At 41.0% G+C, this 25,451-nt stretch overlaps 2 protein-coding genes across 3 annotated transcripts; one reads left to right on the top strand and one right to left on the bottom strand.

The window, feature by feature from the left end:
- Positions 1-5,006: 5,006 nt before the first annotated feature.
- ctxn2 (cortexin 2) lies at positions 5,007-8,110 on the bottom strand. Of its 2 annotated transcripts, none has more exons than XM_050046736.1 (2): positions 7,826-8,110; positions 5,007-6,872 (listed from the first exon to the last, which is right to left on the bottom strand). In XM_050046736.1, the coding sequence occupies exon 2, from the start codon at positions 6,801-6,803 to the stop codon at positions 6,558-6,560; it is 246 nt and encodes an 81-aa protein (XP_049902693.1). In that variant the 5' UTR covers positions 6,804-6,872; positions 7,826-8,110; the 3' UTR covers positions 5,007-6,557. The 2 variants fall into 2 exon arrangements, with proteins under 2 accessions (XP_049902693.1, XP_049902700.1); XM_050046743.1 differs by lacking the exon at positions 7,826-8,110 and adding an exon at positions 7,399-7,489.
- A 4,888-nt stretch (positions 8,111-12,998) lies between these two features.
- Positions 12,999-25,327, top strand: myef2 (myelin expression factor 2). The gene is made up of 17 exons (XM_050043272.1): positions 12,999-13,184; positions 15,555-15,757; positions 16,523-16,575; positions 17,531-17,538; positions 17,636-17,729; positions 18,492-18,683; positions 18,774-18,927; positions 19,020-19,069; positions 19,153-19,213; positions 20,162-20,263; positions 20,787-20,831; positions 20,935-21,033; positions 21,155-21,250; positions 21,423-21,482; positions 24,148-24,311; positions 24,726-24,777; positions 24,941-25,327. Exons 1-17 carry the CDS (start codon positions 13,069-13,071, stop codon positions 25,102-25,104), a joined length of 1,713 nt encoding a protein of 570 aa, XP_049899229.1. The 5' UTR covers positions 12,999-13,068; the 3' UTR covers positions 25,105-25,327.
- Positions 25,328-25,451: the final 124 nt, after the last annotated feature.

Genomic DNA, 25,451 nt, shown 5'->3' with positions numbered 1-25,451 from the left:
AAGCTAGTATAAAGTACAACATTTTCCTCTGCATGGTAATGGAGAAGTATAAAGTAGCAGGAAATACTTAAGTAAAGAACAAACACCTCAGAATTGTACTTAAGTGCAGCACTTGAGTAAATGTGTTTTCTGCTACTACACGTTAGCTGTCAGGGATTATTTTGAGTTTAAAACAGAGCAAAGTCTTGTCTCATGCCCCACTGCAGTGCAGTTTAGGATCCTCGGGCCCTGCTGACTCTCCCACAGTCTGGACTTGAGACTAAGGTGATTCCTTTTTTTTTATGATCAGGGCTGCTAGATTTTTGTCTGCTGTGCTTGAGTAAATTCAGAGTATGCAGTGCTCCCCTGAGAACTGTTGAGGCTATATGGTGAATGCATGGCAGCAGGTGCATATGCTCCAGTTTGAACAGAACAAGGGAAACTGCACTCCAGTTAAAGTCCAAAGGGCTCAAAAGAGTCGGGGAAAAAAGCCCTCTGCAGGATTTATCAAACCTCACTCTGCTCACTGCAATATGAAAAAAGTGATTAAGAGCCAAAGTGCAGATACCAGCACTTGGGATTACTGATCCTACATCTTAAAAGGCTGCAACAAATAAAAGGATGGGTATTTTTCATCTCAGTTATACAGTATATAGGCCACTCCAGTCCGCATAGGCCTGCTAATTATACATTGAGATGATCAATCAGATATAAAGCAATAATCTCAACGATTTTCATTTAAATAAACGTCTACTTAGTCATTATCTGTTGCTGACTAAGGTAACACAATGGTGACTGAGCCTATGGCCCACTGATGAAAGCATTGTAACATTTATATATTTGCAGTATTATGAAGTGGGTGACAGTCGGCGCATAAAAAAATGCTGTTAACCAACATTTCCTGCAGCTTTACATTAAAATCATTTAACCGGAGAAACTTGAGTTGACTTTTATTATGAAGGTCACAGAAAATGCAATGTGTTTTTCAGCGAGCTTTGCATTTACCGCTATCATTCATCAAAAATGCATCTACGAAACAAAGACAACAGTCATTTTCGGCTTCTTGTGACAGCGGATCAGGTTGAAATATTGCAGGGAGTAATGAAAGAAGAAGGAGCAGCCACTGTGAGCTGCTAAATGAGGAGATGCAGGCATAGACATAGATTTTGTGGGGATGCAGGGGACACATCTTCCTTAATATTTAGAATGTCTGCATTTGTCTCTGTCTATAAAAACATGAAACAAGCAGAGAACTTTTATTTTGATGAAATTAAAGACATTTGTACCATAAACTGATGCAGAAAAATTCACCAGAATGCAGGAAATTTCATGGTAGAGGACCTCAAACCCCTAGTTTCATATGTCTCCCTCCCAATGTTGAAGTGAAACCTACATCCTTGTCTGCAGGCGACAGGTTAGCCCCCTCCAACTCAGCGTGGTAACCCACTCCTCTCACTGTGCCCTGCTGCCTGCAGATTCATGCCGTATGAAGCGTGAAATCAGATCACTGTTGCTCACAGAATGATAGAAAAAGGCCAATTATTGCCTGACTTCTTAATTAAAAGAACAATAGTTTGTTTTGCTGACCCCAGAACTCTGTGACCTGTGGCATTAAACTGCATTTGCTGTTATCACCAGTAACTACAGGTGTCGCCAAATCAACCAGGACTAAAATCTTCAAAAGCCACTTTAAGGTAAAAAGAGAGATCTGACAAGAGGGATCTGTGGGTGGTGAGTTAACAGCTGCTATGATATAATCCTGCATAGACCAAATCAAGACTGGACTGTCAGAGTTGCTGGACTGTGGCCTGCTCTGTCAGAGACACTCTTCGGAATGTTATATACAATGTTTGTGTACTGAATTAATGTTTAATGTAAATGTTTATGTATTGAATGTGTGCTGAATTCTTTAAATAATCATGAATATCAAATTTCAGAAAATGTAAAGACTCTGCTGTATGTAATTTTCTCATATGCCAACTAAACAAAAAACTGGCTGAGGTGGTCCCACTTTGTTAACAATTGATTTTCTTTTTAAATATTTTTTACAAGAAACCTGCAAATAACCAGCAAAGGGATATCCAATAACTGAACATATTAGTACAGTTAAGTTTTAAGTCAATTAAAAGTCAAATATTAAACATAATAGCTTTATAATCATTAATAACTGATATGAACATTAGAATATCTCATGGTGGGTAATCATTGACCTGTCCATCCACACAGGCCTTTAGTGGTGTTCAACGTGGTAAAGTCTAAAATCCAACGCAGCCTTCACTCAGATCTGACTTAAAGGGACAGTTCACACCCAAATCAAAAATATATATTAACATATTTACATATTGCTATTTAACAATCTAGATTGTTTTGGTGTGCGATTTCAAGTGCTGGAGATAGCGGCCATAGAGATGTCTGCCTGCTCTGGATATATATTATGGAATAAGATGGCACTCGGCTTGTGGTACTCAAAGCGTAAAGAAAAAAAAAGTTGGAAAAACTCAACAACAATGTCTCTTTCCAGAAATTATAACCTGGTTACTCAATATCCACAGACCTTGTTGTGAGCAGTTTCACATAGGAACAATTTTGTTTTTATTGCACTTCACCCTGCAACACATTTCCACTCCAACCTTGTCACTTAACGATGTTCAGTCATGGACTTTCCAGGCCAACATGGCGTGCAAGGTACCCTGGGTGTGTTGGTTGTTGATGTTCTGGGACCCCCTGTCAACTTCAGCCTGTTATGTGCATTGTGTGTTTTCAAAATACACTTGCCTTTTCACAGGAAATGTACTGTTTGCATACAGTCTCCAAACACACTACATCATGACATTTTTTTCCTTCAACAACACACGCACATGGTTGGGTTTAAGAAACAAAAGCACATGGTTATGTTTATTATCAGACTTTCACCCCCATAACTTGTGTTGTTGTCTGGCCGTGTTTCCCCCTGATAGGCCGGGCACCTTTACACAAGAATGGCGACCAGCCACGTATCATGCTGGCGTCAAAGGACGCCTTTTTTCGTCAGTGTCTAACACCGCAAGTCACTGCCCAAGTGCTGGTATTCACCAACTTCAGAATGAGGCCGTGTTGCAACCAGCAACTGTATCACTACTCAGAAGGAAGTGTGCTTTTAGTGGTAGCTCACCTATCACCACTGAACCAGCTAACATTACAGCTCAGCCGATGAGGACGCCATTAATGTTTACATCTCATGCTGTCTAGAGCACGAGCCTCTCAGCCAGAGTCGATGCACACTTCCTTCTGTGCAGTGATACAGATGGTGGGTGTAGTTCTACAGAAATTAAACATAGTTCCTGCATGAACCTGCGCACAACAAGGTCTGTGGATCATCTAGAGTAACCAGGTCATGATTTCTGGAAAGAGACATTACTTAATGTTTTAAATGTAGTTTTTTGGCAAGGTGAGCACCACAAATTAAGTGCCATCTAGTTCCATTATATTAGAGAGAAGGTAGACATCTCTACGGCCGATATCTCCAACACTCAGCAACTCACACCAACACAATGTAGACCGATAAATAGAACTAGAGGTAAAAGGAAAAAGATTTTTTTGGGGGGGTTGAACTGTCCCTTTAAGATTTCAAGTTGGTGTCCGACTCATTTCAGAACACCAGGCTTCCAGTGCAGGTATTTGAGGAGGGGTAAGAAGTTCTTTCCACTATGTGAATCAAAACTTAAGTTACATAAAGACTACAGGATAAAATATAGCATTTTTACTATTAATAACAATATTAATAAAAAAGCATATTGGCTATAATATTCACCTCTTTACTGACCTGACTGCCTCAAGCTATTTTTTGCAAATTAAGGTACTAAAAGTAGCATTAATTGTATATAACAGAGCTGTTTGGATAGTGTCAGTAATATAAAGGCTATTGTATCTCCTGGTCTTATCACAAATAATCAAGGACATAGCTTGTGAAGTCCGAAGACCACGAGTAATAAACTGATTGATAATCAGCAAAAGGTAAGGTTCACCATTCAGCTGACTCATTGGTCTTATATATCAATGATTCTGTGTGACATTAGTGTCATAACTACTTATGTGTCTTTAAAAGAAGGAAATCAACAACAGATGAATATTTCATTATGATTATTTCAGAGTCCAGATATTTATTTGTTATTGTGTGCAGAAGAATGTAAGGAGCTGTCACTGTAACTGCAGGCCCTGTTATATAAAATATATATTTCCTCATAATTCTTTTCCTGTTATGCAAAGATCAGGATAGCTGTCTCTATCTTTGTTCCAATCAAAGAAGGGAAAGTAATTTTAGACAACATATGACACACTAAGAGCAGACATTTGTTAAAATTTGATAGATTTATAACTCTTGCTACTAGTTAAGTTAGTCCTTCCTCTAAGGTTAGTGGGCTTGTAGGCCAAGGAGGAAAAGGCAGTGTTTTTTTCCACTAAAAATGGATTTCAGATAAGGATGTCACACAGGTGACAGAGACAGTGGCGCAATAATGATTGCATTCCCGATGAGTGACGAGTGCCGAGGGAGGTGCGCATGGTGGCCTGGCCTCTGAGTGTGAAGTGGTCACAGGAGAAGAGGCTGTACGACTCTACAGAACAAGACCTGCCTTATGGCAACAAGACTGTCGATGGATGCCTGTGTGTGTCGCTCTCTCTAGACCATGCATGAACATACAGACACACAAGTTCCTGTATGAGAATGTATTCCTACAAGGGTTATTAAAATTTTGATCACCTCTTTTTCTTGCCCTCATGTAACCTCTTGCTGCCTCTCTGTCTGTTGCCGCAGCGATGCTCTTACAACTGCTGTCAGTTTAGAAGCAGACAAGACAAAAAGGCAGAACTTTTAGTCTCTGCTATGTCCTGTAACCAAGACTGTCACAAAAAGTATCATACCTATTTAGAAAACTGATCTCACTGATCATAAACCTTATTTTATATTTGATGTGCACCACAGATTGCAAAAAGAGACCCTAAAAGCAAAGATTTGACCGACAGTATATTAAATTGAAGAAATTCTATTTATTTCACATCGTTGAATCAAATCTATATCAATGAGAAATCTCTACCACCAGCTGAGCAAGCAACAGGTCAGGAGACGCACTATCTGTCATCATGATATGCCACACGCGCACGCACGCACACACACATGCACACGCACACAGACACACAAACAGGTGCTCTAATGTATCTAGATGAAGGCACATAAACCCATTGAAGGTCACAGTAAGGCAGATTCACAGCACTAAGGAGAAACCGTAGACCGTAGAAATTAGCAAAGAAACACTCAAGACTTTGACCAGTCTGCCATAATACAGAATCTCTGTTTAGGACTGTCCTGTCTTCCTCTGTCTGGAGGGAGGAGAGCAGGTGAGAAAGGGTGAGGATGGCTGAGAATAGGAGGAAAAAGATGTTCACGTCCAGTGCTGACAGACATCCCACCCCTGTTTTCCATGTGACCTTTTCCTCTGCAGACAGGTAGTGAGAGTTTATCCTTGTCATTAGAAAACTAGCAGCGCCGAGCAGGAGAGTCCTTCCTAGTTTCCAATCCTCATTTCCCTTAAATGTTCTTTGGCTTGATCGCATCAGCCAACCTTTAGACAGAACGCTTGACAGACGGAACAGTTGACAGTCCAAAAATCAACATCATTATATGTCTTTGCAGACATACCGTCAAAAGTAAACAGTTTCTTTCACTCAGACGTGTAATTGTGGCGACATACAGAATACCATCACTCAAAGACAGCAGCAGTACAAACTCTGAGAGTTGTTTTTGCATCATTTAGAAACAGTAACACCATAATGTAAATCACAGTTTGTTCAGTTGCCTTTCATTGCATGATGCCACGGACAGGACCAATCCGTACACACAGCAGCAGCAGCAGCAGCAGCAGTAGCAGCAGCAGCAGCATCACTCCATTGGATCACCAACAGATTGGATTTGATTAGTCCACAAAGCACTACCTTCACATAATACCCTGTATCCAACCCTATACATTCCTGTGCAGAACAGCTCTGCTGTGCAGAGGTGCAACCACTGTGTTTCCCGCTCTGAGTTCACATAAGGATTCTTGTCCCTGAGTCTTCAAACTACATCTGAATAATCCCACTGCACTCTTAATTCCCCACCCTGTCCCACGAGCATCAACCTCTTATCATCTACAGACATTCAGCTTGTAGGTATGGGTTAAAGGGAGCTTCAGCCATTTCTGTGTAAATCAATGAGCTGAAATGCACACCCCCTGGCAGAAGGGCAAAGAATATGACACAGCATCTGCATCACACTCGCTCAGACACGCACAACAACAGACATGTAGTCACATACAGTAGAGACACTCCACACTGGCTCTGAACTAAAAGTGCACACACATTGAACAACATACACAGCTTCAGTCTCTTAGTTCGGTCCGTCACAGAGAGATGTCTTAATGGTGTGTCAGGTGCAATGGTTGTGCAGGGCTGTGGCTTCTGTGTGTGTTTGCATGTGTGCAAGTGTATCCATGTCCATGTGTATGTACATGTGTCTATAGGCATTTCTGTTTACGAGGACATCTATGGATGTGCGTGTCCCTGTGTTAAGTGAGGGCGTACTCAAACGTCCCTTTCTCCAGCCCCTCGATGCCATCAGCCCAGTTGGAGGAGGGCATACTGCTGTAGGGGTCCAACAGGATCCTGAAACACCTTACTATCAGCAGCCCCAGGAACACCAGTAGCATCCCCACGAAGGCAAACGCTGTCTTCTGCTCCAGAGTCAGAGAGTGCGCCATCATGTCGTTTCCGCTCATGGCAGCAAGGGAGTGGTTGTAGTGGACGCTACACATGGTAAACCAACATCTAGGTGCCTCATCTCTCCTCTGATAGGGTCAGGCGTTTAGAAGCCTGCATGTTACCTGGACAGACATTACATGATGGCTTCAGATTAGTGCTGCCTTGTCTCTTGTGCAGAGAGGATCCATTTGATCAGCCCATTTAAATGTGATCACACTTAATGCATACACTGTGTAGGCTGTGAGAAATAACAGATGTGGAAAAAGAGAGAATACAGAAATTCCACAATTAAATGAGCTGACCATGAAACGTGGAGGGTTACAGGTATCTATAAATAGCCTCTTTTGAATGTGGTATCAAACAGATGCCCGGAGACTTCGATCTCTCTCTCTCTCACTCTGCTCCTCTGGGAATTTTGCAGAAAATTACAAAAAGCAAACATGAACAGAAGAGACTGCAGGAAAATGGGCTCAGTAATACGAGCGAATACCACGGCTACATTCCTTTAAGTCGGGTTAGAATTACAGTGTGTCGCAGTGCCTAGCCAGCTGTTAAACATAGACAAAGCGGTAAGGTATCAATGAAAACGTCAAATCTCATGAAGATGTGATGTTATGCATGTTTGGTTTAGAGGAGAGGGATCTCTACCTGTTGCGTGCGAGCAGATGCCTGCCAGACAGCGTAATTCCATTAGACAAGAAAGCGATGGCGATTGACCAAACATAATCACAAAATTGGTGTGGTCACACAAGTGGAAGTCTGCTTCTGTCATTCTTTTCCTCCTTAATCTTTCACATGAACACAAGCAGCAGGTGGCTTGAGTGAGGGGAAGGAAGGGGGGGGGGGGTTAGATGAGAGAGGGAGGGTACATACAGACAGGGACAGGGGAATGAACACAGAGAATTGGGAAAAGAGACGAGGGAGAAGGAAGTAGAATGATGAGAAGGACACTGCACAAGTATGCATGCTGAGAGAGAGAGGAGAGGGAGGGAGTGAGGTAGGGTGAAAGACAGAGACTGCATTGACAGATTCTCTAGTGAGGACGTCTGAGGAGGAAAAAAAGAAGGCATCTCACCGTCATTATCGTTCCATCCTCACAGACCTGTTGCTGCTGTGCCTTCCGAACAACTCCTCTTCCTTGGAGCCCTCGGACACATATCCATTAATCCGTCCGTGGCTGACATACTGGCTGTGCTAGGCTAACGTCTCATCTAAACACAAAGCTGGAGATAAAGAGAGAAACGCAGGAGCGAGGGAGAGGCTGGATCGAGCTATGATATGTGTCTCCTCTCAGAGATACAGCTCCTCTCCTCATGCTCCCTTACTTGCTGCCTCCTACTCATTATCATTCTGTTTCTCTATCTCTCCCTCCAGAAGCACGCACGCTTGCTCCTGCTGCATGGCAACCACTTGTTAGTCTCACTCAGCTGCTCTGCTGCCTCAGTCATTCACAACATCCCCCCCTACCCACCCACCCTCAGCAACACCAGGACGGATGCAGCAGCATAAACAAGCAATCCGCCTCTTCTTTTTCTTCTCTCTTCATTCTCCCCTCCCCTGGCTTATTTGGCTTTTCTAAAAATGACTCCACCAAAATGTGACAGGAATATCATGGCTTAGCCAACAGGAGAAATGCTGCCTCTCACTGCTCCTGGCCGGTAAATGCTGCTGCAAAGGTATTTTTGGTACAACACAGCATTATCCTCCAAGCCTGGTTTGATGATGTGTTTTTAATTGCTGCAGTTTGCTGTGGGCAAATTGAATTAGCTGCTCTGCTTAAAAGGCTTACAAATGCAAGCTGCCTGGACACGGTGGAGGAGACGAGACCTGTATTTACTGTAGTGAATGAAAAGCAGTATTGTATAGGAAAACAGACAGCAGGTCATCTGATTGCCCACTGTAACAGAATGCAGCAGTGAAGCGTCTGGCCATCTGTTTCGTTGTTATGCAGGGCAAATTCATATCAGCAATGTAGTTTTTGTCACAGTGGTGCAGTGACTCGGATCTAAGGATAAGGCATGCCATGAGGGAGATGGTCATCACTGCTGTGTGATGTGCAATAATTCATGGCTTAGAAGTGGTACAGAGAGCTCCATTTTTCTTTTTTGGTCAACAGCAGAAAAAATCCCTGAGAGAATCTAAACAGAGAAGTGAATAACATCCCTCGCATTTACTTTCACTTCAAAGTTTTATGCCTCTGCAGTGTCTTTTGAACTGTCCTTTTTTTTCTTGGGGCAGTGGCATTTTGTAGTCTTGCTGTGCTGTTAATGCTTGGCTGTATTTGGTGTGGAAATAGGTACTGTGGCACCACTGTGAGATTTGTCGAAGGAGTCAGCTACTCATTTTTATCTCCCATTTATTTCAAGGACAGTTCGTGCAAATTAGATGAGGAGATGTCACACTGTACTGACAATGAAATCGTTAGACATTTCATCGCCCTCGTCAATTTAAAAGACAAGGTCAAACTGGAAAACTCTCACGTCACAGCGCAGGAGTGTGTGGTCATCGGTGACGGGGTCAAGTAACAGGCAGTGGGAACTATATGTCATCATTAACAATCCATTACAGTGAAGTTGCTGTCAGGGAGGGCTTCACAGGTCCATTCATGTGAACAGAAGTTCAATGACTCATATTAGAAAATTGGCTTCTGAATGGTCTTTAGCATATCTGTCAACAGTCAGTACCAGCAAATGTGTTTTTTCTTATGGCTTTTGGCAATGGCGTCCCCAAGACATAAAGATATACTCTGCAGGATTTTGCATTGTATTTTTCTGCAGGGACTCTGCCCTCTGCCTGAATTTTCTTATTTGCTTCTATTGTCTACACTCGGGTTGTTTATGAGTGTGTACCCCCACAGCACGCAGGTGAGGTTGGGGCTTTTTAAAAAGGTAGCGAGAACGAGAGCTGCAGGCATCCAAGAGACACTGCGCCTGATAAAAACACATATAGTGATCTAAAAAGCCAAATAAGAGTGAATCCATGGTTGGATTTTACTTTCACTTTCGCTGGAGAGTGTATTTACAATCAGTGACCAACAATCCAATGACGTAATGTTTAAGCTAACGCAAAGGTAGTGGTGTCCTGTGAAACTAGACAACCTAAGGCACCCATTGGTACCAACCATGCCAGCATAGTTTGTCACTTAGGGGACTAAATAACACTCCAAATGTAGGCTAAATTTTGGTGAGGAAACAACTGGCATGGCCATTTTTAACAGGGTCCCTTAAACTTTCACATCAAGATATCTGAATGAAAATGGGTTCTGTGGTTAACCGCAGGGCTTGTTCCCAGGAAATGCTTTGTTCCTTACGATAAATGTACTCCAACAAATTAAAGTTGCATTTTTCGTCTCTTTAAGGAAAAGAACAACCAGCCTATTTGAAGAACATTAAATCGCCTAACATGTATAGACACATAGCAGGATTGTTGTGGAACTCAAAATGTTAACTTTACTGGTATTGGTATTAGTATTAGTCTTTGCACATTAGATAATTAGCAATATAGTATATATGACAACAGTTAAATTGAATATCTGAAATTTACTCATGATTTTTGGTTCTGGCGTGCCACCCCAAGATTTTCAGTGGTCCCATCTGACCACCCATATGCAGAGTTTCTGGGGCACCACTGTCTTTTGGTTCTGAAAGAGGAACTCTTGAGACTATCTGAACCTGTTGCATAAGCATATTACATGTAAAATACTACCCAGCGTCTATTGGACAAGGATAAAGATTGTTAGACTTTTATCTCAACCAGACAACAGGTCACAATTTTATAATTCTATGAACTGCTCTGACTGTATCCCCTTTAATGTTAATGAACTCTACACCACACCCTCGCATGATAATACAATCTGTACAGGAAAGTACGAGGACAGATGCAGTGAAGTTGCAAAGATTTAAATACTTTATTAGGCCTCCCCATTAGCTTGATTGCTGCAATTACTAATCCTCCTGGGGCCCACGACTTAATTAAATTTACATGGTCCATTGTAAGTTAGATATTCATTTAAATGGAATAAAATAAATATATTAATCTGCAATATTATTATCAAAGACACATTGCCGAGGTGACAGTGCATATTGTAATGTACAAGACATGAGAAGTACTGCTGTAGTTGCCAATAAAGCCATTAAAAACTGACCGCAAAAAATGTTCTTAAAAAATTTCTTAACGTGGTCCGAGATAAGCTCGTGGTCCTAGGTAAGCTTGCAATAACCATTGTGCTTTTTTGTGCCATTCACACCATAAATAAACTATTAATTTAATGTTGTAATTAGTTGCAGTTCTGGTTAGCTACCATGTAATTCCCAGTTTGACTAAAGTGTTGCTTGAAATGATACAGTAACTTTTTGCATCAGTTTGTTTTGTTGAAAAGACAATTTGATGTTTCTTGAAGTGGAAAAATATTTTAGTCTGGAGTGTTTCCAAGAAAGCCATTACAAATAGGTCTTTTTTTGACTGTGAGAAATTACATCCAGAGGCTTACTTTGGTTTCTACAAAGAAATAAAAATCTACAGACGTGCTGACATACTTTAGATTGTTGTCAGTGATACTCAGAAAGTGAGAATGGAAGCTTTAAAATCCAACTGTCAATAAAATCAAGGAAATATAATATAATATAAGTTTATTGACCTGGTTTTACATTTACAGAATATTACATGTACCGCTACATAAGTTAAAGGTTAACTTTCCTGCTATTTATGGGTCAACCTGATCTATGGTTGTAATTAAAAGTTAGGGCAATCTGTCCCTCATCACGCCTGAGCAGTGGTATCACTTCCTGAATTATACTGTCTGGAGAGATGTTGCACCAATTGTTGAGTTTGGGACTGTACCATGAAGAAGCCTAATCAGCCAATTCAAAAATATCAATATAGGAATCAGACACTTCCACAAAACATTTGAGCTGTTGTTTCACAAATTAACATACCAGTACCAAAAAAAGTCCCCTAAAAGTGATACTAATACAATACTTCATTTGATACCTTTTTTAAAAAATTTTTTTCAATACCTATCATGTCAATGTAAGCATTCAGTTGCTTAAAACCACCAGACATCACAGGCGTGTAGTATAGCTGTCCTTTAAAATGTTTTGTCCTTTAAAATGCACGTTGAACTGCCAACTCTGTCAAATACATCACCGCACCACAGACTGTAGTGGGCCAATCATATGTTGCATTAAATCAAATAATGCTTGTGGGAAATGATTACAAATAGAAAAGTCTTTTTTTTTTCTAGATCTGGGGACAAAAAAATTTGAATGCAGGTATTGTTTGACTGGTGTTTCGATACTACTTGGTACTGGATTTTTCAGTCAATACTTTAAAGGTATCGAATACTAATACCCAGCCCTACATAACACAGCAAACATCTGTACATGTTTTGATGATTCTGACACACATAAAATCACTATTTGGGAGTATGCAGATGTTGTGTGAACTGGTTGTAAATGGGACAGTATCCCCCAGAGTTGCTTTAAAATGGCCTGGCTGTTAATGACTTGCTTTGAGTCATTGCTCAAATGTAAATGTGTTAAATGTCTACATGATACCAACTGTGCAGCAGAAAACTGTGGCTTGGTAATTAAGGTAAAAAATAAAAGTTTTTGCCCTCATATCTTAAAAAAACACTTTCTAACAGTTAGGAACTGGTCCAAGTTTTCTTTAAGAGTACAGTCAGTGTTATGGGATATTAAAAAGTAAGCTTTTGAATTGGTGTGGTTTGTTTTGACAGTGGGATCCACACAGACCTGCTGAGCAGATCCTCTACAAATGTTAAAGCATACTGTATAAAGAAAATGAAATTATTCCCCTGGTTGAGTAAAAATGCATCAATCAATAGTTTCAGGAATGATGAATTAGCTTGGCTTATTCTGCACTATATAATTAGCATAACATTTGCAAAGCATTCAGGGACTTACTTCTCAGAAGATGTCCAGGCTGTGTCTTGTCTTGTGCGTGGATCTAACTGCTCTTTATTTGGCTTTCGGGGGCTTGGGTCCTGTTAAAAAATACATGCTTCCATTAAAAGGGGTCACTCACTGCTCACATTAACTCACTCTGTTATTCCTTTGCTGACCCCTGAAACTGTGTACTTAATTCAGAACAATAATGTGCACAATCTTTTCAAATATTCCCTTTTTATTTGTGCTTATATCCCAATCCCATTGACTCCAATACCTATTATATTCTACTCACCCACGCTGCCTAGCAACAGCTCCCAAATCTCGCGTTGGAGGCGCAAATCTCACACCACATTTTGAACTGCGTAGCGACAGGGGCATCTTGCGTTGTGCGGGGCAAACAAACCTCAACATGGCAGATGTGGAAATTCTTGACGAGGAACCAAAGCAAGAGGAATCTACTGAACCCGCCAAGCCCGAACCCGAGGAGACATCCGAAGTTATAGAAACACCTAACGGCGTGAAAACGTGAGTGAAACTGATGCATTGTTCTGTCCGCCCCGTCTGTGCAGCCGTTAGCTAGTTTAGCTAAAATGGAGTCCTGTGATGCTAGCTATTGTTAGCTAAAGAAGCCTCTGTTATCAAACGTTGTAATTTAATCTTAAGTAACTGTGCGATATATGTATAAATTAATGGGTTTGAAGCAAACCTGACACCAGAAGTATGCTAGGCTATGTACTTTCTGATCGGAGAGACACACGTCACAAAATGATAAAAGTTAATCCCGGTGCAATGGGCAAACCCATAACGTTTCTAGGTGCTAATCCCGGTTGTCTGCTAACGCTAATAAAATTCTAATATGTAGCAGTTTGGTGTTGTTTAAATGGTCAGAATAAACCTAAAGTTACCCCTCAGCTAGTTGGATAAATCAAACAGCCTATACATTGTATCACAGTGCATTAACAGGCAGGCGCTAGCAAAGGTATTCACATGTTTCATTGTGCCAAACTAACAATAACGTGTATCGTGAAGTTAGCTGCAAATGGCTCCGCGGTGTAACGTTAGCACTGCTAGCCAACTCTCTACTCGGTGTTAATGAAGTACGTTACACAAGTATTTTATTTGCCAAACACACTCCTCGCCAGATGGCAAATATTATAGCAGATAAAGTGTCTAAGAATGTAAAAATACGAGGTCTTGAAAACATTAGCTTATGTGTAATTTGAGCTCGTAAAGCCACATCTTCACCACATGAAGTATCCGATTTATTGTGCTTAGTTTTGGTACAATAACCTTACATTTTGCCGGAGTTTTTTCCCACCGTCAGAGTTAGAAGTTTTTCCCAAACGTCCTCAGCTACTAAACATGTTGGGAAAGGGGATTTCTATGAGAAATAATCTTCTCTTATCATTATACAAAATCAAAAGTGTCATGTTCTGGAATTTATCCATTCAATGTTCTGTATGAAAATATGATAGTGATCAGCTTTTATTGTGCTACCCAGTAATCTTTTCTTACTATGTGTCTGTAAGGTAGGTACTGTCATTCATTTAAAATGTATAGAGCTGTTCCATTCATTTTGTATTGCACAAAGTAGGGATGCACAATATTGGATAAATAAACTTGTTTGGCCAATTACTGATATCAATAGATCCACTTTTTCCCCACCTCAATTTGGTGATCATGTCTCCTGCAGTGGAATTACCATCATGTTATGCATGCATACTATTATCATGATGGTCCACCAGCAGATGGAGACATGAAATACAATGGTTTTCAATGTATATAATATTCATGCATTGAGCAAAATAAGAAAAAAACACATTCAATGTTCAGTTCTAATAGTTTATTTTAAAGCCGATACTGGTTGATACCGATGATGTGTCCATATTATTGTGCATCCCTAGAAGGAAGTTTTATTTTAATGTAGAAAACACGCTACCACCAAAATGTGAAACACACAATAGAAACCTGCTAGTATTCATGAAATTATTGACACGTATTTTAGAGGGATAGTTCAGATTATTTTAAATGGGGTTGTGTGAGGTACTTATCCATAGTCAATGTATTACCTACAGTAGATAGCGGTCGGCACGCCTTCAGAAAAAGGCTTGAGTCTAACGTAGAAGCTAAGTAAAATACAGCTGTGGATGGGGTCAGCAATAAAACACATTTTCTCCACCTAAAAAGTCCCACCAAAAATAGTCTATACTAGATTATATTTACAGTATATCAAGAGTATTTTCAGCGCACAACCTTTCTGTCAGACAACCTGATCTAACAAGGAAGATGTTAACGGCTTCAGTTCCACATCTGTGCTCTCTTCAAAGGCACCAACTTCCATCGACAGAAATAGTTATTCTATCTCACTGAACACAGTAGCTGCTGGTCAACAGCTGCTGCAATCAGTTAGTGAATTTTGTTTTACTGTATGACTTTGGTAAACCCAAACCACTTTAAATGCCAAAGTTACAGAGTAACGCACACACAAAAAAATTGGAGGCAGCTGTGGACCTGCAGCTCCTGTGTTCAGCGATGTTAAAGAACAGCTTGCTGTCGAAAATCTGTGTCTGACGGAAAGGTAAAGCTTTGAAAATGTTCTCAATATAGCGTACACTTAAACTGATATTGATTGTTTTAGGTGGGACTTTTACTTAGGTTGCTGAAATAAGTTTCATTGCTGACCCCATCAATAGCAGGTCAATGCTTAGCTTCCGTGTAAGACTCCAGCCTGCTTCTCCAAACTGTGTTTGTGCTGATTGCCAGCTTCTTTAGATAATACATTGATTATTGATAAGTACAGCCCCAGTTAAAGAAATCCAAACTATCCCTTTTATGTACAGACTACAGTGATTTTGAGATGCTGTTCTCTGACTTGTAGCTCTATGCATTTTGTAGGGATGCTGAAGAACCTAAGCCCCCCAAAGAAAAGCATGACGCTAAAGAGAAGTCTTCTGGTAGCAGAAGAGGAAACCGCTACCACCCCTTCAAAGACAAACATGGTGGAGACAAGAAGGGTTCACACAGGAACCGGGTGTTCATCAGCAATATCCCCTATGATATGAAGTGGCAGGCAATTAAAGATCTAATGCGTGAGAAAGGTAAAGTCCCCAGTGATGGGGATGGTGTCTCCCCTTCTCTCTTTCTCCTCAGCTGATCAGAAGTTCTTGACCCCTTTTTCCCTTTATTACCAGATGCCGCATCCTGCTTCTAGAAGTAGTCAATTAGTTTGTAGCTTTCTCTGGATGTAATTAGCGCAGATACTAGGGAACCAACATAGTGTGATATTAGGTTATTGGAGATTCAATAAATTTTCTGGATGGACACCAATTTAGTTTGGGCTGATATGTCTGTGGGAAAAGGAAGATGCACTTAGTTACATTGTCACTTGTTTTATGGCATTGTCAGCTCCAAAATGTAACCTCAGACCAGTAGTAGAATTGATTGTTGAATGATTTTGTTGCATCTGTTGCAAGGTGAATCTTGATTATGTGAATGAAAATATTGTAATGTTTTACTTTCTGATTTATGGGGGTGTCAAGAAGCCTTTTGAAAGGTCAAAGGATAGCTTAAAACTCTACACTGCCATGAATGGAATCTGTTGACAAACTGATAATGTTGAAGTCTTTTGAATTTCCCAGGTTTAATGTAGCTGTGTTTCTCTCTGGCCTTGGCCTTTGGGTGTCTCAGTCACTGCCCAGAAAGGCATGGTGTTGTCTGGTGGGATGTTGGTCTGGGCTGACTGTTGATCATTAATGGGACATCTCCATCTGTAGCGGCATTGCCAAGGCCAACGGCAACTTGAAGATTTGGTGACTTAAATTCCTTTGTTCTTTTGGTATTTTTCCTTTGTATGTCTCATGTAGTTGGTGAGGTTACATACGTGGAGCTCTTTAAGGATGCAGAAGGAAAGTCAAGGGTAAGTGATGTAGCCAACTTGCTGCACGAGGTTTTAAATGCCCTCAGCAGGCTCTCATTAATCAAGTGCTCTTTTAGGCTCTGATCCTTTGGGTCTTACTAAGTTACTGAACTGGAGATACTGTGGGTTGTGTTTAGAGCCTGATAGATGGCTAATGATTGATATTCATTTGAAAGGGAGATGTCCTGTTGATTTTTGGAAAAGTAGCCTAATGAACTCATTTAAGAGTGCACTTTTGCTTTTGTTGTTGTCATTTCAATTGGTGTAAAAGTTTGTTTGTTTGGCCATTTTCCAAAGGGAAATGTGGGTTGTGTGATTTGTCTCATTGATTGACCCTCATGTCTCAAAATCTTATTTTACAATTCTGTTACATGGCACAGCTCTCTCTTCAAAGGAAAAAAAAACAGTTCCCGATCTTGTAATGTTTTTATGTTTCTATATTAAATGGCAAAAATGAATACTATAGATGTAAATGTGGACCACGCTATATTTATTTTTTGCAGTGGTAAAACTGTTCAATCCTAAACGATGTACTAAATAAATTTGTTAATGCTTTTTTTTTCTAATTTTCTACCTAAGTATTTCTGTCCAGTTCAAAATCTTAAAATGTTTCAGGTAAACTACAATGCAAAGGTATCTGTTAGTGCTAAATGTTATCACCCAAACTTAAAGGACAAATAGAAACCATTATTATATATAAGTATTATTGTCAACAATGCTTCAGATAATGGTAAAGACTATGCTCTTATTAGCCTTTTAATCTTTGCAATAGACTAAACACAACCAAAAATCTGCTGGCTCAAGCCAGTGGGCAAAATAAGGCTGACATACATTACAGAAAAAAAGCATGTTAGTACATTAGATTTATAATGTTTAACTGCTTTGTCTTGATTTTAACTGTATTTTGTTCACTCCCTCAACGCGCTACCTGAACTCAATGATGCTCCCTGCTAAGGGTTGTGGGTAAGACACTATCGTACTTTCTCAAATGTAGATCTTTTATTTTAAATCTTGCACTTACATGTACTCATCTGGTGCCTCTGTTTTTTTGATTCAACAGTGTGGTGGAGTTCAAAGATGATGAGTTTGTCAAGAAGGCAATAGAAACTATGAATAAGCATGACCTGAGTGGACGGCCTCTCAACATAAAGGAGGTGAGAGCAAATTATGCTTAAATGATAACAGCGGAACTTTCATGTTATATTGTTGTCTCTAGAACATCTTGTTTGGGCTTGGGTTTTTCATGATATTAAATGCGTTTTTTTCAGAGTAGTGGCAGATGTAAAGTGTCATTTTTCAGCGTTATTGTCTTACTTTTATGGTGGTTCAGATTTCAAAAAGTAAATAATCCACCAGCAAACATTTGTCATCATGTAGCTTTAAGACAAAATACTTTCCAGTGACAGATGATTGTACATTTAGGCCTTTTTTAAAGATAAACTATGCAGGGTTTCCCTAAAAAAAATATTGTATAGACTCATACAGAAGTTATCCCTCTCAGCCATCACTTTTGTTCGTCTAGAAGTGTTTGTCGGCGTATTTTTCTGCAAAGACTCTTCCCTCTGCTTGTATTTCCAATTTTCTGCGCTGGGGGCATTTAAGGGTGTGTACCCCCACAGGTGAAGTCTTGGCTTTTCAAAAAGGTAGCAATCAGGTGCCAAACCATTAGCAGCACTCATCCAATTGACACAGCACTGAAAAAAGGAAACATAGGAGGCAAAATGCCAAATGATAGTGACTTTGGGGTTGGCTTTTACTTTGACTTTCGACGGCGAGCATGATTACAAAGCGACAATGCTGCATAGTATACCAGTAACAGTTAACTAATAATGCATTTCTTTGACTTTGCTTGTGGCTTCTCTGTAGGTTTTTTTTTTAAAGTGGTCAGTGGTAATGGTAATGTATTTTCTTCTTAGGACCCTGATGGGGAACATGCTCGACGTGTGCTGCAGCGCATGGGAGGAGGACAACAGGGAGGTCGTGGGCAGGACATGGGGCCTGGCGGGATGAACATCCCACCCTCCATTGCCAACAACCCCAACATCCCACCTGAGGTCATCCATGCACTGCAGGCTGGACGACTGGGCACCACAGTGTTTGTGGCCAATGTGAGGACATTGTAATAAAAGAATGTTCAAATCTGGCTAATGATGATTGTTGATTTTGATTATAAATACTCAGTCTCTGTTGTTTTACAGCTGGATTTCAAGGTGGGCTGGAAGAAGCTGAAGGAGGTGTTTGGCATGGCAGGTGCAGTGAAACGAGCAGATGTAAAGGAGGATAAAGACGGCAAGAGCCGCGGGATGGGAACAGTGACTTTTGAGCAGCCATTGGAGGCTGTGCAAGCCATATGTATCCTTCTGTATTAAACACTAAAATAGAAAAATAGTACAAAGTAATGCTTTACAATTTTAATATGACTTTCTCCTTGACTCTGGACTCAGCCATGTTCAACGGACAGATGCTATTCGACAGACAGATGCATGTCAAAATGGTATGTTATTTATAGTCATATCTAACTCAAGATGTGCAGTGGATGTGAAAACAAATTTTAATATACATTGTCTGGTTTTATAGGACGAGAAATCTGTTCCCCCTGATGATTTCCGTCAAGCAGAAAAATCACCTCAGTTACCACGTGAGTACACTATTATTTCCCTGTCAGTCATTGATATCAAACTCATATCCATAGTAATAAGCTCAGTGAATAGTGTATAGCACTAACATTGTCAGTGTAAGAGGTATGATGCCCTCTGGGAACTAATGGATATTTTACAGTTAGAAAAGCCTGGATATGTTGCTCAAGCAGTATGCTAGTGAAGGAAGGAAGATGGCTGTTGGCCTGTTGATGTTATCTGTCATCTGCATGCTGCTTCACACTTAGAGGCATGATAAAATGAAGTAGCGGTTGCCCCTGCAGTTAAGTATTCAAAAACTTGTATGCAAAGCAATTCTTCAGCATTTATCTTAAGGGGCAGGTTGTTATTGTTTGTTTAAGCATTTTATAATGTGTTTCTTTGTAGGTCAAATTTCCCCAAAAAAGCTTCTTTTTAATAGCATTTAATAACAGAAATTGCTTTGTAGTAGTAGCAGTAGTTGTCTCGTGAAGTCCTTGTATTTAAAGACCTGTCAGTCAGGTTGCATTGTACCAGGTTCCCATTTTATGTTACGCTTGTTTATTAACAGAATGGACAGAGGTCTGATGTCTGCAGTGAAACTTAAGACTCGCTGCAGCAAAATAGGATGTGGGAATATTAAACAATATGACACACTGGTGAATAAATACCTCCTGTTCTACCCAGCGGCAATGTCTTTGTACCTTTGATGTTAAATATGCCCTGAGCAGTACATCCTTCTTTCTTGAGAGTTGGTGCATTGCTGATGCAGGAAAGGATCATGTAAAGATATGTCTCTGCACATTTCGTTGTATTAAGTACACACAATTCTCAATGAATGTTGTAATCACAAGAATTATTGATAATTGATTTAGCCTTGTAAATTCTTTTGTTATTTAACCCACTGTGTTCATGCTAGTGACTTGCATAGCTCAAACTTTGTTCTGGTTTCTTCTGTATTTTGTGTGTAGGAGGTCTCGGTGGTATTGGCATGGGACTGGGGCCAGGAGGGCAGCCTATAAATGCCAACCGTCTGAGTGGCGGAGGAGGCATGGGCTCCATGGGGCATGGAGGTCAGTCACCTCAGATATTTGCAGTTATGTTTAGGCGGAAATGCTCACGCATCCTACAGACAGCACATCATATCCTGTGTCCGTCTCTCCAGAGGAATGCTTATCAGAGAGAATCAGATGCATCGCCACTAGCTGCCCAACACATTAGCACCACAAGGCAGCTTTAATAAACAGCTTTCAACATCTTCATGTGATAATTAATATGCCAGCGGACTAACAAACATGGTTAATGTGTAAACCACTCATCCATAAAGTCCTGGCTGACATTTTCATGGCTCATCTTTTGACCCTGCAGCAGCCTCAATATGGGTTAAAGTGATAAGACAAGCAGAGCTCCTACCAGCTGAAATACTACTAGGTGTTAGAATGTGACTGACATTGAGTGAAAAAAGCACCTTTGTACAGTGTTTGAAAATCAGGCTACACACATTACCTTTCCACGGATATATGGCCATAGGGTATTACTACCCTAGATACAGTATGTGCTTTGGCACGCCCGGACTGACAGTTTCTTTTGCCATAGGTATGGATGCTCAAGGTTATGGTGGAATGAACAGACTCGGAGGAGGTAAGGTTTATGCTACTGATAAGTTTTTCCTGTTTAAGACCGTCGTCAGCTTTTTGTGGAGGAAAGGAAAGAGCAATGTCAAACTTGATGCTGCCTCTGACAGGAATGAGTGGTGGTGGTGGTGGCTTCGGGGGCATGGAAAGCATGGGTAACATGGGTGGCTTTGGGGGGAGAGACATGGCGCCAGGTGGCAGGATGGGAGGTAAGTGAGCTCATTCACTCCTACTGGGCAGAAATGAGATTCAGTTCCAGGATGTTGCACTGTAAACATTGAGATGCTCCTTGTGTTAATGGCTCCTTTGTTTTTTTTCTCCCATGTTCAGACATGTACCGGTCAGGAATGGGTGGAATGGATCGAGACTTTGGCCACAGTGACATGCCGATGAATCGAGGATTTGGTGATTCTTTTGGAGGAATGGGTAAGTGATGCTTTGATACTGCAGACACAATGGAGGTTATGTCAGTTCCTCTGTGTAGTTTGGTTATGATGGTGTTGAGGGATTAGGGATTGTTGAGTGTTTCTGTTTTTGCTGATGTGAGATTGGTGTATGGTCTCATCTAATCTGCACCGACTTGCATTCTCTTTTGTAGGTGGAGGTTTTGGTGGAGGCATGGGCAGTGGTGGCATGGGGCACATGGGGACTGGATTAGGTACATAAGATATTCCATCCACAATTTTTCCAAATCTGTTACATAACAGTTCTTCCCCTTTACTGTAGATACACATTAGCTTTGGAGGCACTTGTAAGATACAGTTAGCTCGCTAGCAGAGCCCCAGAACACTTTATTACTGTTGACATTCGAGAGTTATTAGCCATTAGCATTTTATAGTCTTTTGACATTTTATACAGTCAATCACGTAAAAGAGGGAATGAGAATTTGTGTAGGAAGCCCAGTAGCTGGAGTGACTATCTGTCAATCAAATTACCTCAGTGCAAGCGCTGGTTCTGTTCATGTGTTGTCCTAAAACAAAACATGAAGTCCCTGAGAACTGGTGCATGATGCATACATTTTAAATTGTGTCATTAATGGTTGTGGGCAGCCAGACAGACAGTGCATGACAAAGAATCTAATGTGCATGTTGTGACTCAAGAGTGAGGAACTTGAAAACCCCTTTTGGCTTTTGATCTGAGTGTGCATTGGATTCTCTGGACATTTCACAGTTCTCCTGATACAAACATGGTATATAACTTGCATGTTTAGCCTCTAATTTTTCTTTAAATTACAGCCAATGTGCCGCTTTTTGAGATGGATTTTATTTCTTTTGTAGATCACTACTTAACTCAACACTTCTTCTTGTGTGAAAGAAAATATATGAATTCCCATTTGGACTTCATCTGTGCCAACATTAGTTTCTTCCCCTTTATCAGAGATATTTGGTTGGCTTTATTTAAAGGCCCTGACACACCAAGCTGACGGTTGGCCATCGACCAAAGTCGGGCCGTCGGTGAGTGTCTGTTGCCCTATTTTTTGCGGTGTGTCCCGCATTGGCGGCTTTTTGGCTGATTGAGCGTGTTGAATCGGTAGCGGAGCTTGTCGGCGAGAGACATCACTCTGATTGGCTGTTCAGGTTTTATTTCCTCGTCCCTGTAGCGAGTGAATCTGCCTGTAGTGAAACCGGGGCTAACCGGTGCTTCCTCCTCAGGCTCCACTTCACTCAGCTGCCCACAGACTCCCTGCCTCTTCCCAATTTAACCTGAATAACAAACCGGGGCTAGCTGTGAGGCTAGCAGAGCGTTAGCCGCAGCGTGACCGGAACGAAGCACAGCCAGTTAGCCTCTGCTAGCTTCCCAGCTAGCCCCGGCTCTCCGTTTGGATCCAACCGGAGCACAGAGCCCCGGTTTGTTATTCAGGTTAAAGTGGGAAGAAGCAGCGGGTTTGTCGGGCAGCTGAGTGAAGTGAAGCCTGTGGAGGAAACACCGGGACTGTCTGGATGTAATAGTCCGTGGAGGTGCTGCAGTGCTCGGCTGCACAGAGAGGAAACCCCTCGGCTGACAGGATGTACCACTCTCTCATTCCACTCTCTCTCACGCAGGCGCAGAATGTACGTGCTGCTTGGCCGTCAGATGTAGTCTTTGTAGTGTGTTCAAATGCAACTGACACAAGGTGACGTAGACGACGCAACATTTGGCTTTCGTCGCCGCTAGTTCTTTGATGTCGGTTTGGTGTGTCAGCACCTTAACCTATTTTTATGATGATCTGAAAGTAGAACATTTTATTTATTTGGACACATAGGGGCCCTATTCTCATTGAGGCACAACAGCCAGCACAAACAGCACTGTTATTATTGCTGCCATTATGCATGGCTATCCACAGTTCACATCACTCAGGTGCAAATCACACCAGGATAACAGAATAACCCCATACATATCTACACACATCAGACTGGTCCATTAGAACTTGGTACATTGCATTGTAGCAGCTCATCAATCAAACTGTCTTATTAAGTCAAAGTAGCAGTTCGTGCAAATGCTCTTTTGTCACATATGATATAATGTGACCATTTATGGCGTGAGATCCAGGATGATTGAAATTAAAATACTCAAACCATCTGCCTTTGGCTGCAGACCTGTGGTGCTGTGTGTTCAGTTCATGCCACTCTGCACCATCCAGGCAGCAAGATTAATTCCTGAAGAAGCGCCTTTCCGTTTATTGAGCTGTTGTTGTCGTACCTCATTGTGATGGGCATACTTGTTTCAGAGCAGCTAGAACAGTAATGTAATTGGCTAAGTGTGTCCTTATTTATCACCACACCCTTCAATTTTTATTCCACTTCAGCCAGCCATATTGCACTTTGCACTGCTGCACATACATGAACCAAAAGAGCAAGTGCACTCAGAGACACTTGTACAGTTCATGTGTTCAAACCCCATCGCATTGCACTGGTTGTTGTGTGATTAAAATGGGGCCCATGGAGTTGAACACAAAATGCAAAATGTCAGAGTGTTAGAGAAACTTTGTATTTTGTATTCACAAGATAATTTACATAATTTTTTATTGATTCTCTTTTCCATGTGGAGTTGGTTGGTGACTAAGAATAAGTGCAGATCTTAAGTCTGCTTTTCCTACACAAACAATGTCACAGCGACATTGGCCTCTCTGCTATGACTCATGTTCTGAAGTGACTGAATACCTATAAAGTTTTACAGTGTTTATGTAACAAATGAAAAGCTATTTGCAAGATTGTGAAAGGCATCAGTGTAGTGTTTAGTTTATGGCAGTTTCAGTATGCAGGTATTAAAATACACAGTACATTAGGTTGAGTTGCCCTTTCAGTTAATGAGTATGTGTGTGGGTGTGTGTGTGTTAATTGCAGGTGGTGGAATGGGGAATATGTCGATGGACCGGATGGGCTCCGGATTTGACCGTATGGGGATGTCAGGAATGGACATGAACCGTGGCTTTGGTGGCTATGGAGGTGGAGGCATGTCTGACAGAGGCTCTGGGTCCAAAGCAGGCTGTCAGATCTTTGTGCGAAATGTAAGTGTGGCTTAGATACGAGAGAAGTTTGCCGGTATAGAGAATCAGGAGCCTGTTAAATAGGATTGGAGTTAGAGAGCCATCTCAAAGACCTCTCCACTTATTTAATTACTATTTCATTGATAAATACATTTTCTCTATGCGTTGATGCCCCAGTATTGATGAAGGTTTTAATGGGAAAGAACTCATGCTTACCATACATTAATATAAATGGTAATGATGCTGTAAATGAGTAGTTGATGATTGGTGTGTTTAGATGAGTTAACTGGTGCTGTACTTTACAGGAAGGTTTTGACTGTCTGACACTTTTTTTATGATGTATTTGTACTACATGCTTTATTGATGTTCTCGTGTATGTACGGGTTTTGCCCAGCCTCAGATATATTGACTGAAGTATATATCTGTGTGTTGCAGCTGTCCTATGATCTGACCTGGCAGAAGCTGAAAGAGAAGTTCAGTCACTGCGGTATGTCTTTCGTCTTGTATGAATTCACTCCTTTTTACTTAACTTCTTTTTAACATTTTATCATGACTGGTCGCTGCCTGACTGCCAGGTTTAACACGAATGAAAGCTTTGTGAAACATCGTGGTTTCAGACTGCATTCTTTGCATATTTTTCTCGACTGCAGGCCAGGTAATGTTCGCAGAGATCAAGATGGAGAATGGAAAGTCCAAGGGCTGTGGAACAGTGAGATTCGACTCTCCGGAGAGCGCTGAGAAAGCCTGCAGGATGATGAATGGAACCAAGATCAACGGCCGAGAGGTGGACGTCCGCATCGATCGGAACGCCTAGAGCTTTTGTAGAAGTCATGCTAACACACTTCCACATTCAGCCCATTTGCCAATGACCTTTTGTTTTGTTTTAAAAACACAATTACTTCATATCTCCATGTGTCCACTGTTTTTTTTTGTTTGTTTGTTTATATATACTACATAGCTCTTTTATCTTTGTTTTGTAAACCCTTTTTAATTTGTCAGGCAGTTTATTTGAACAAATAAACTTTTTAATTTTTAAACCTAGTGGTTGTAAAATCTCCTGAGATCAAAGTCTGGCAGTTGTTCTTCACAGCGTGTAATCTGAAGCTGAGGTGTTGATCTATAAAGCATTATTGCTCAACACTGCCATGCAGTGGGACTTGG

This window comes from Epinephelus moara, chromosome 1, assembly GCF_006386435.1.
Source record: "Epinephelus moara isolate mb chromosome 1, YSFRI_EMoa_1.0, whole genome shotgun sequence".
In the NCBI taxonomy this organism is placed as follows: domain Eukaryota; kingdom Metazoa; phylum Chordata; class Actinopteri; order Perciformes; family Serranidae; genus Epinephelus; species Epinephelus moara.
Note: the sequence above shows the minus strand (reverse complement) of the source record. Positions and strands in the feature narration are given on the sequence as shown.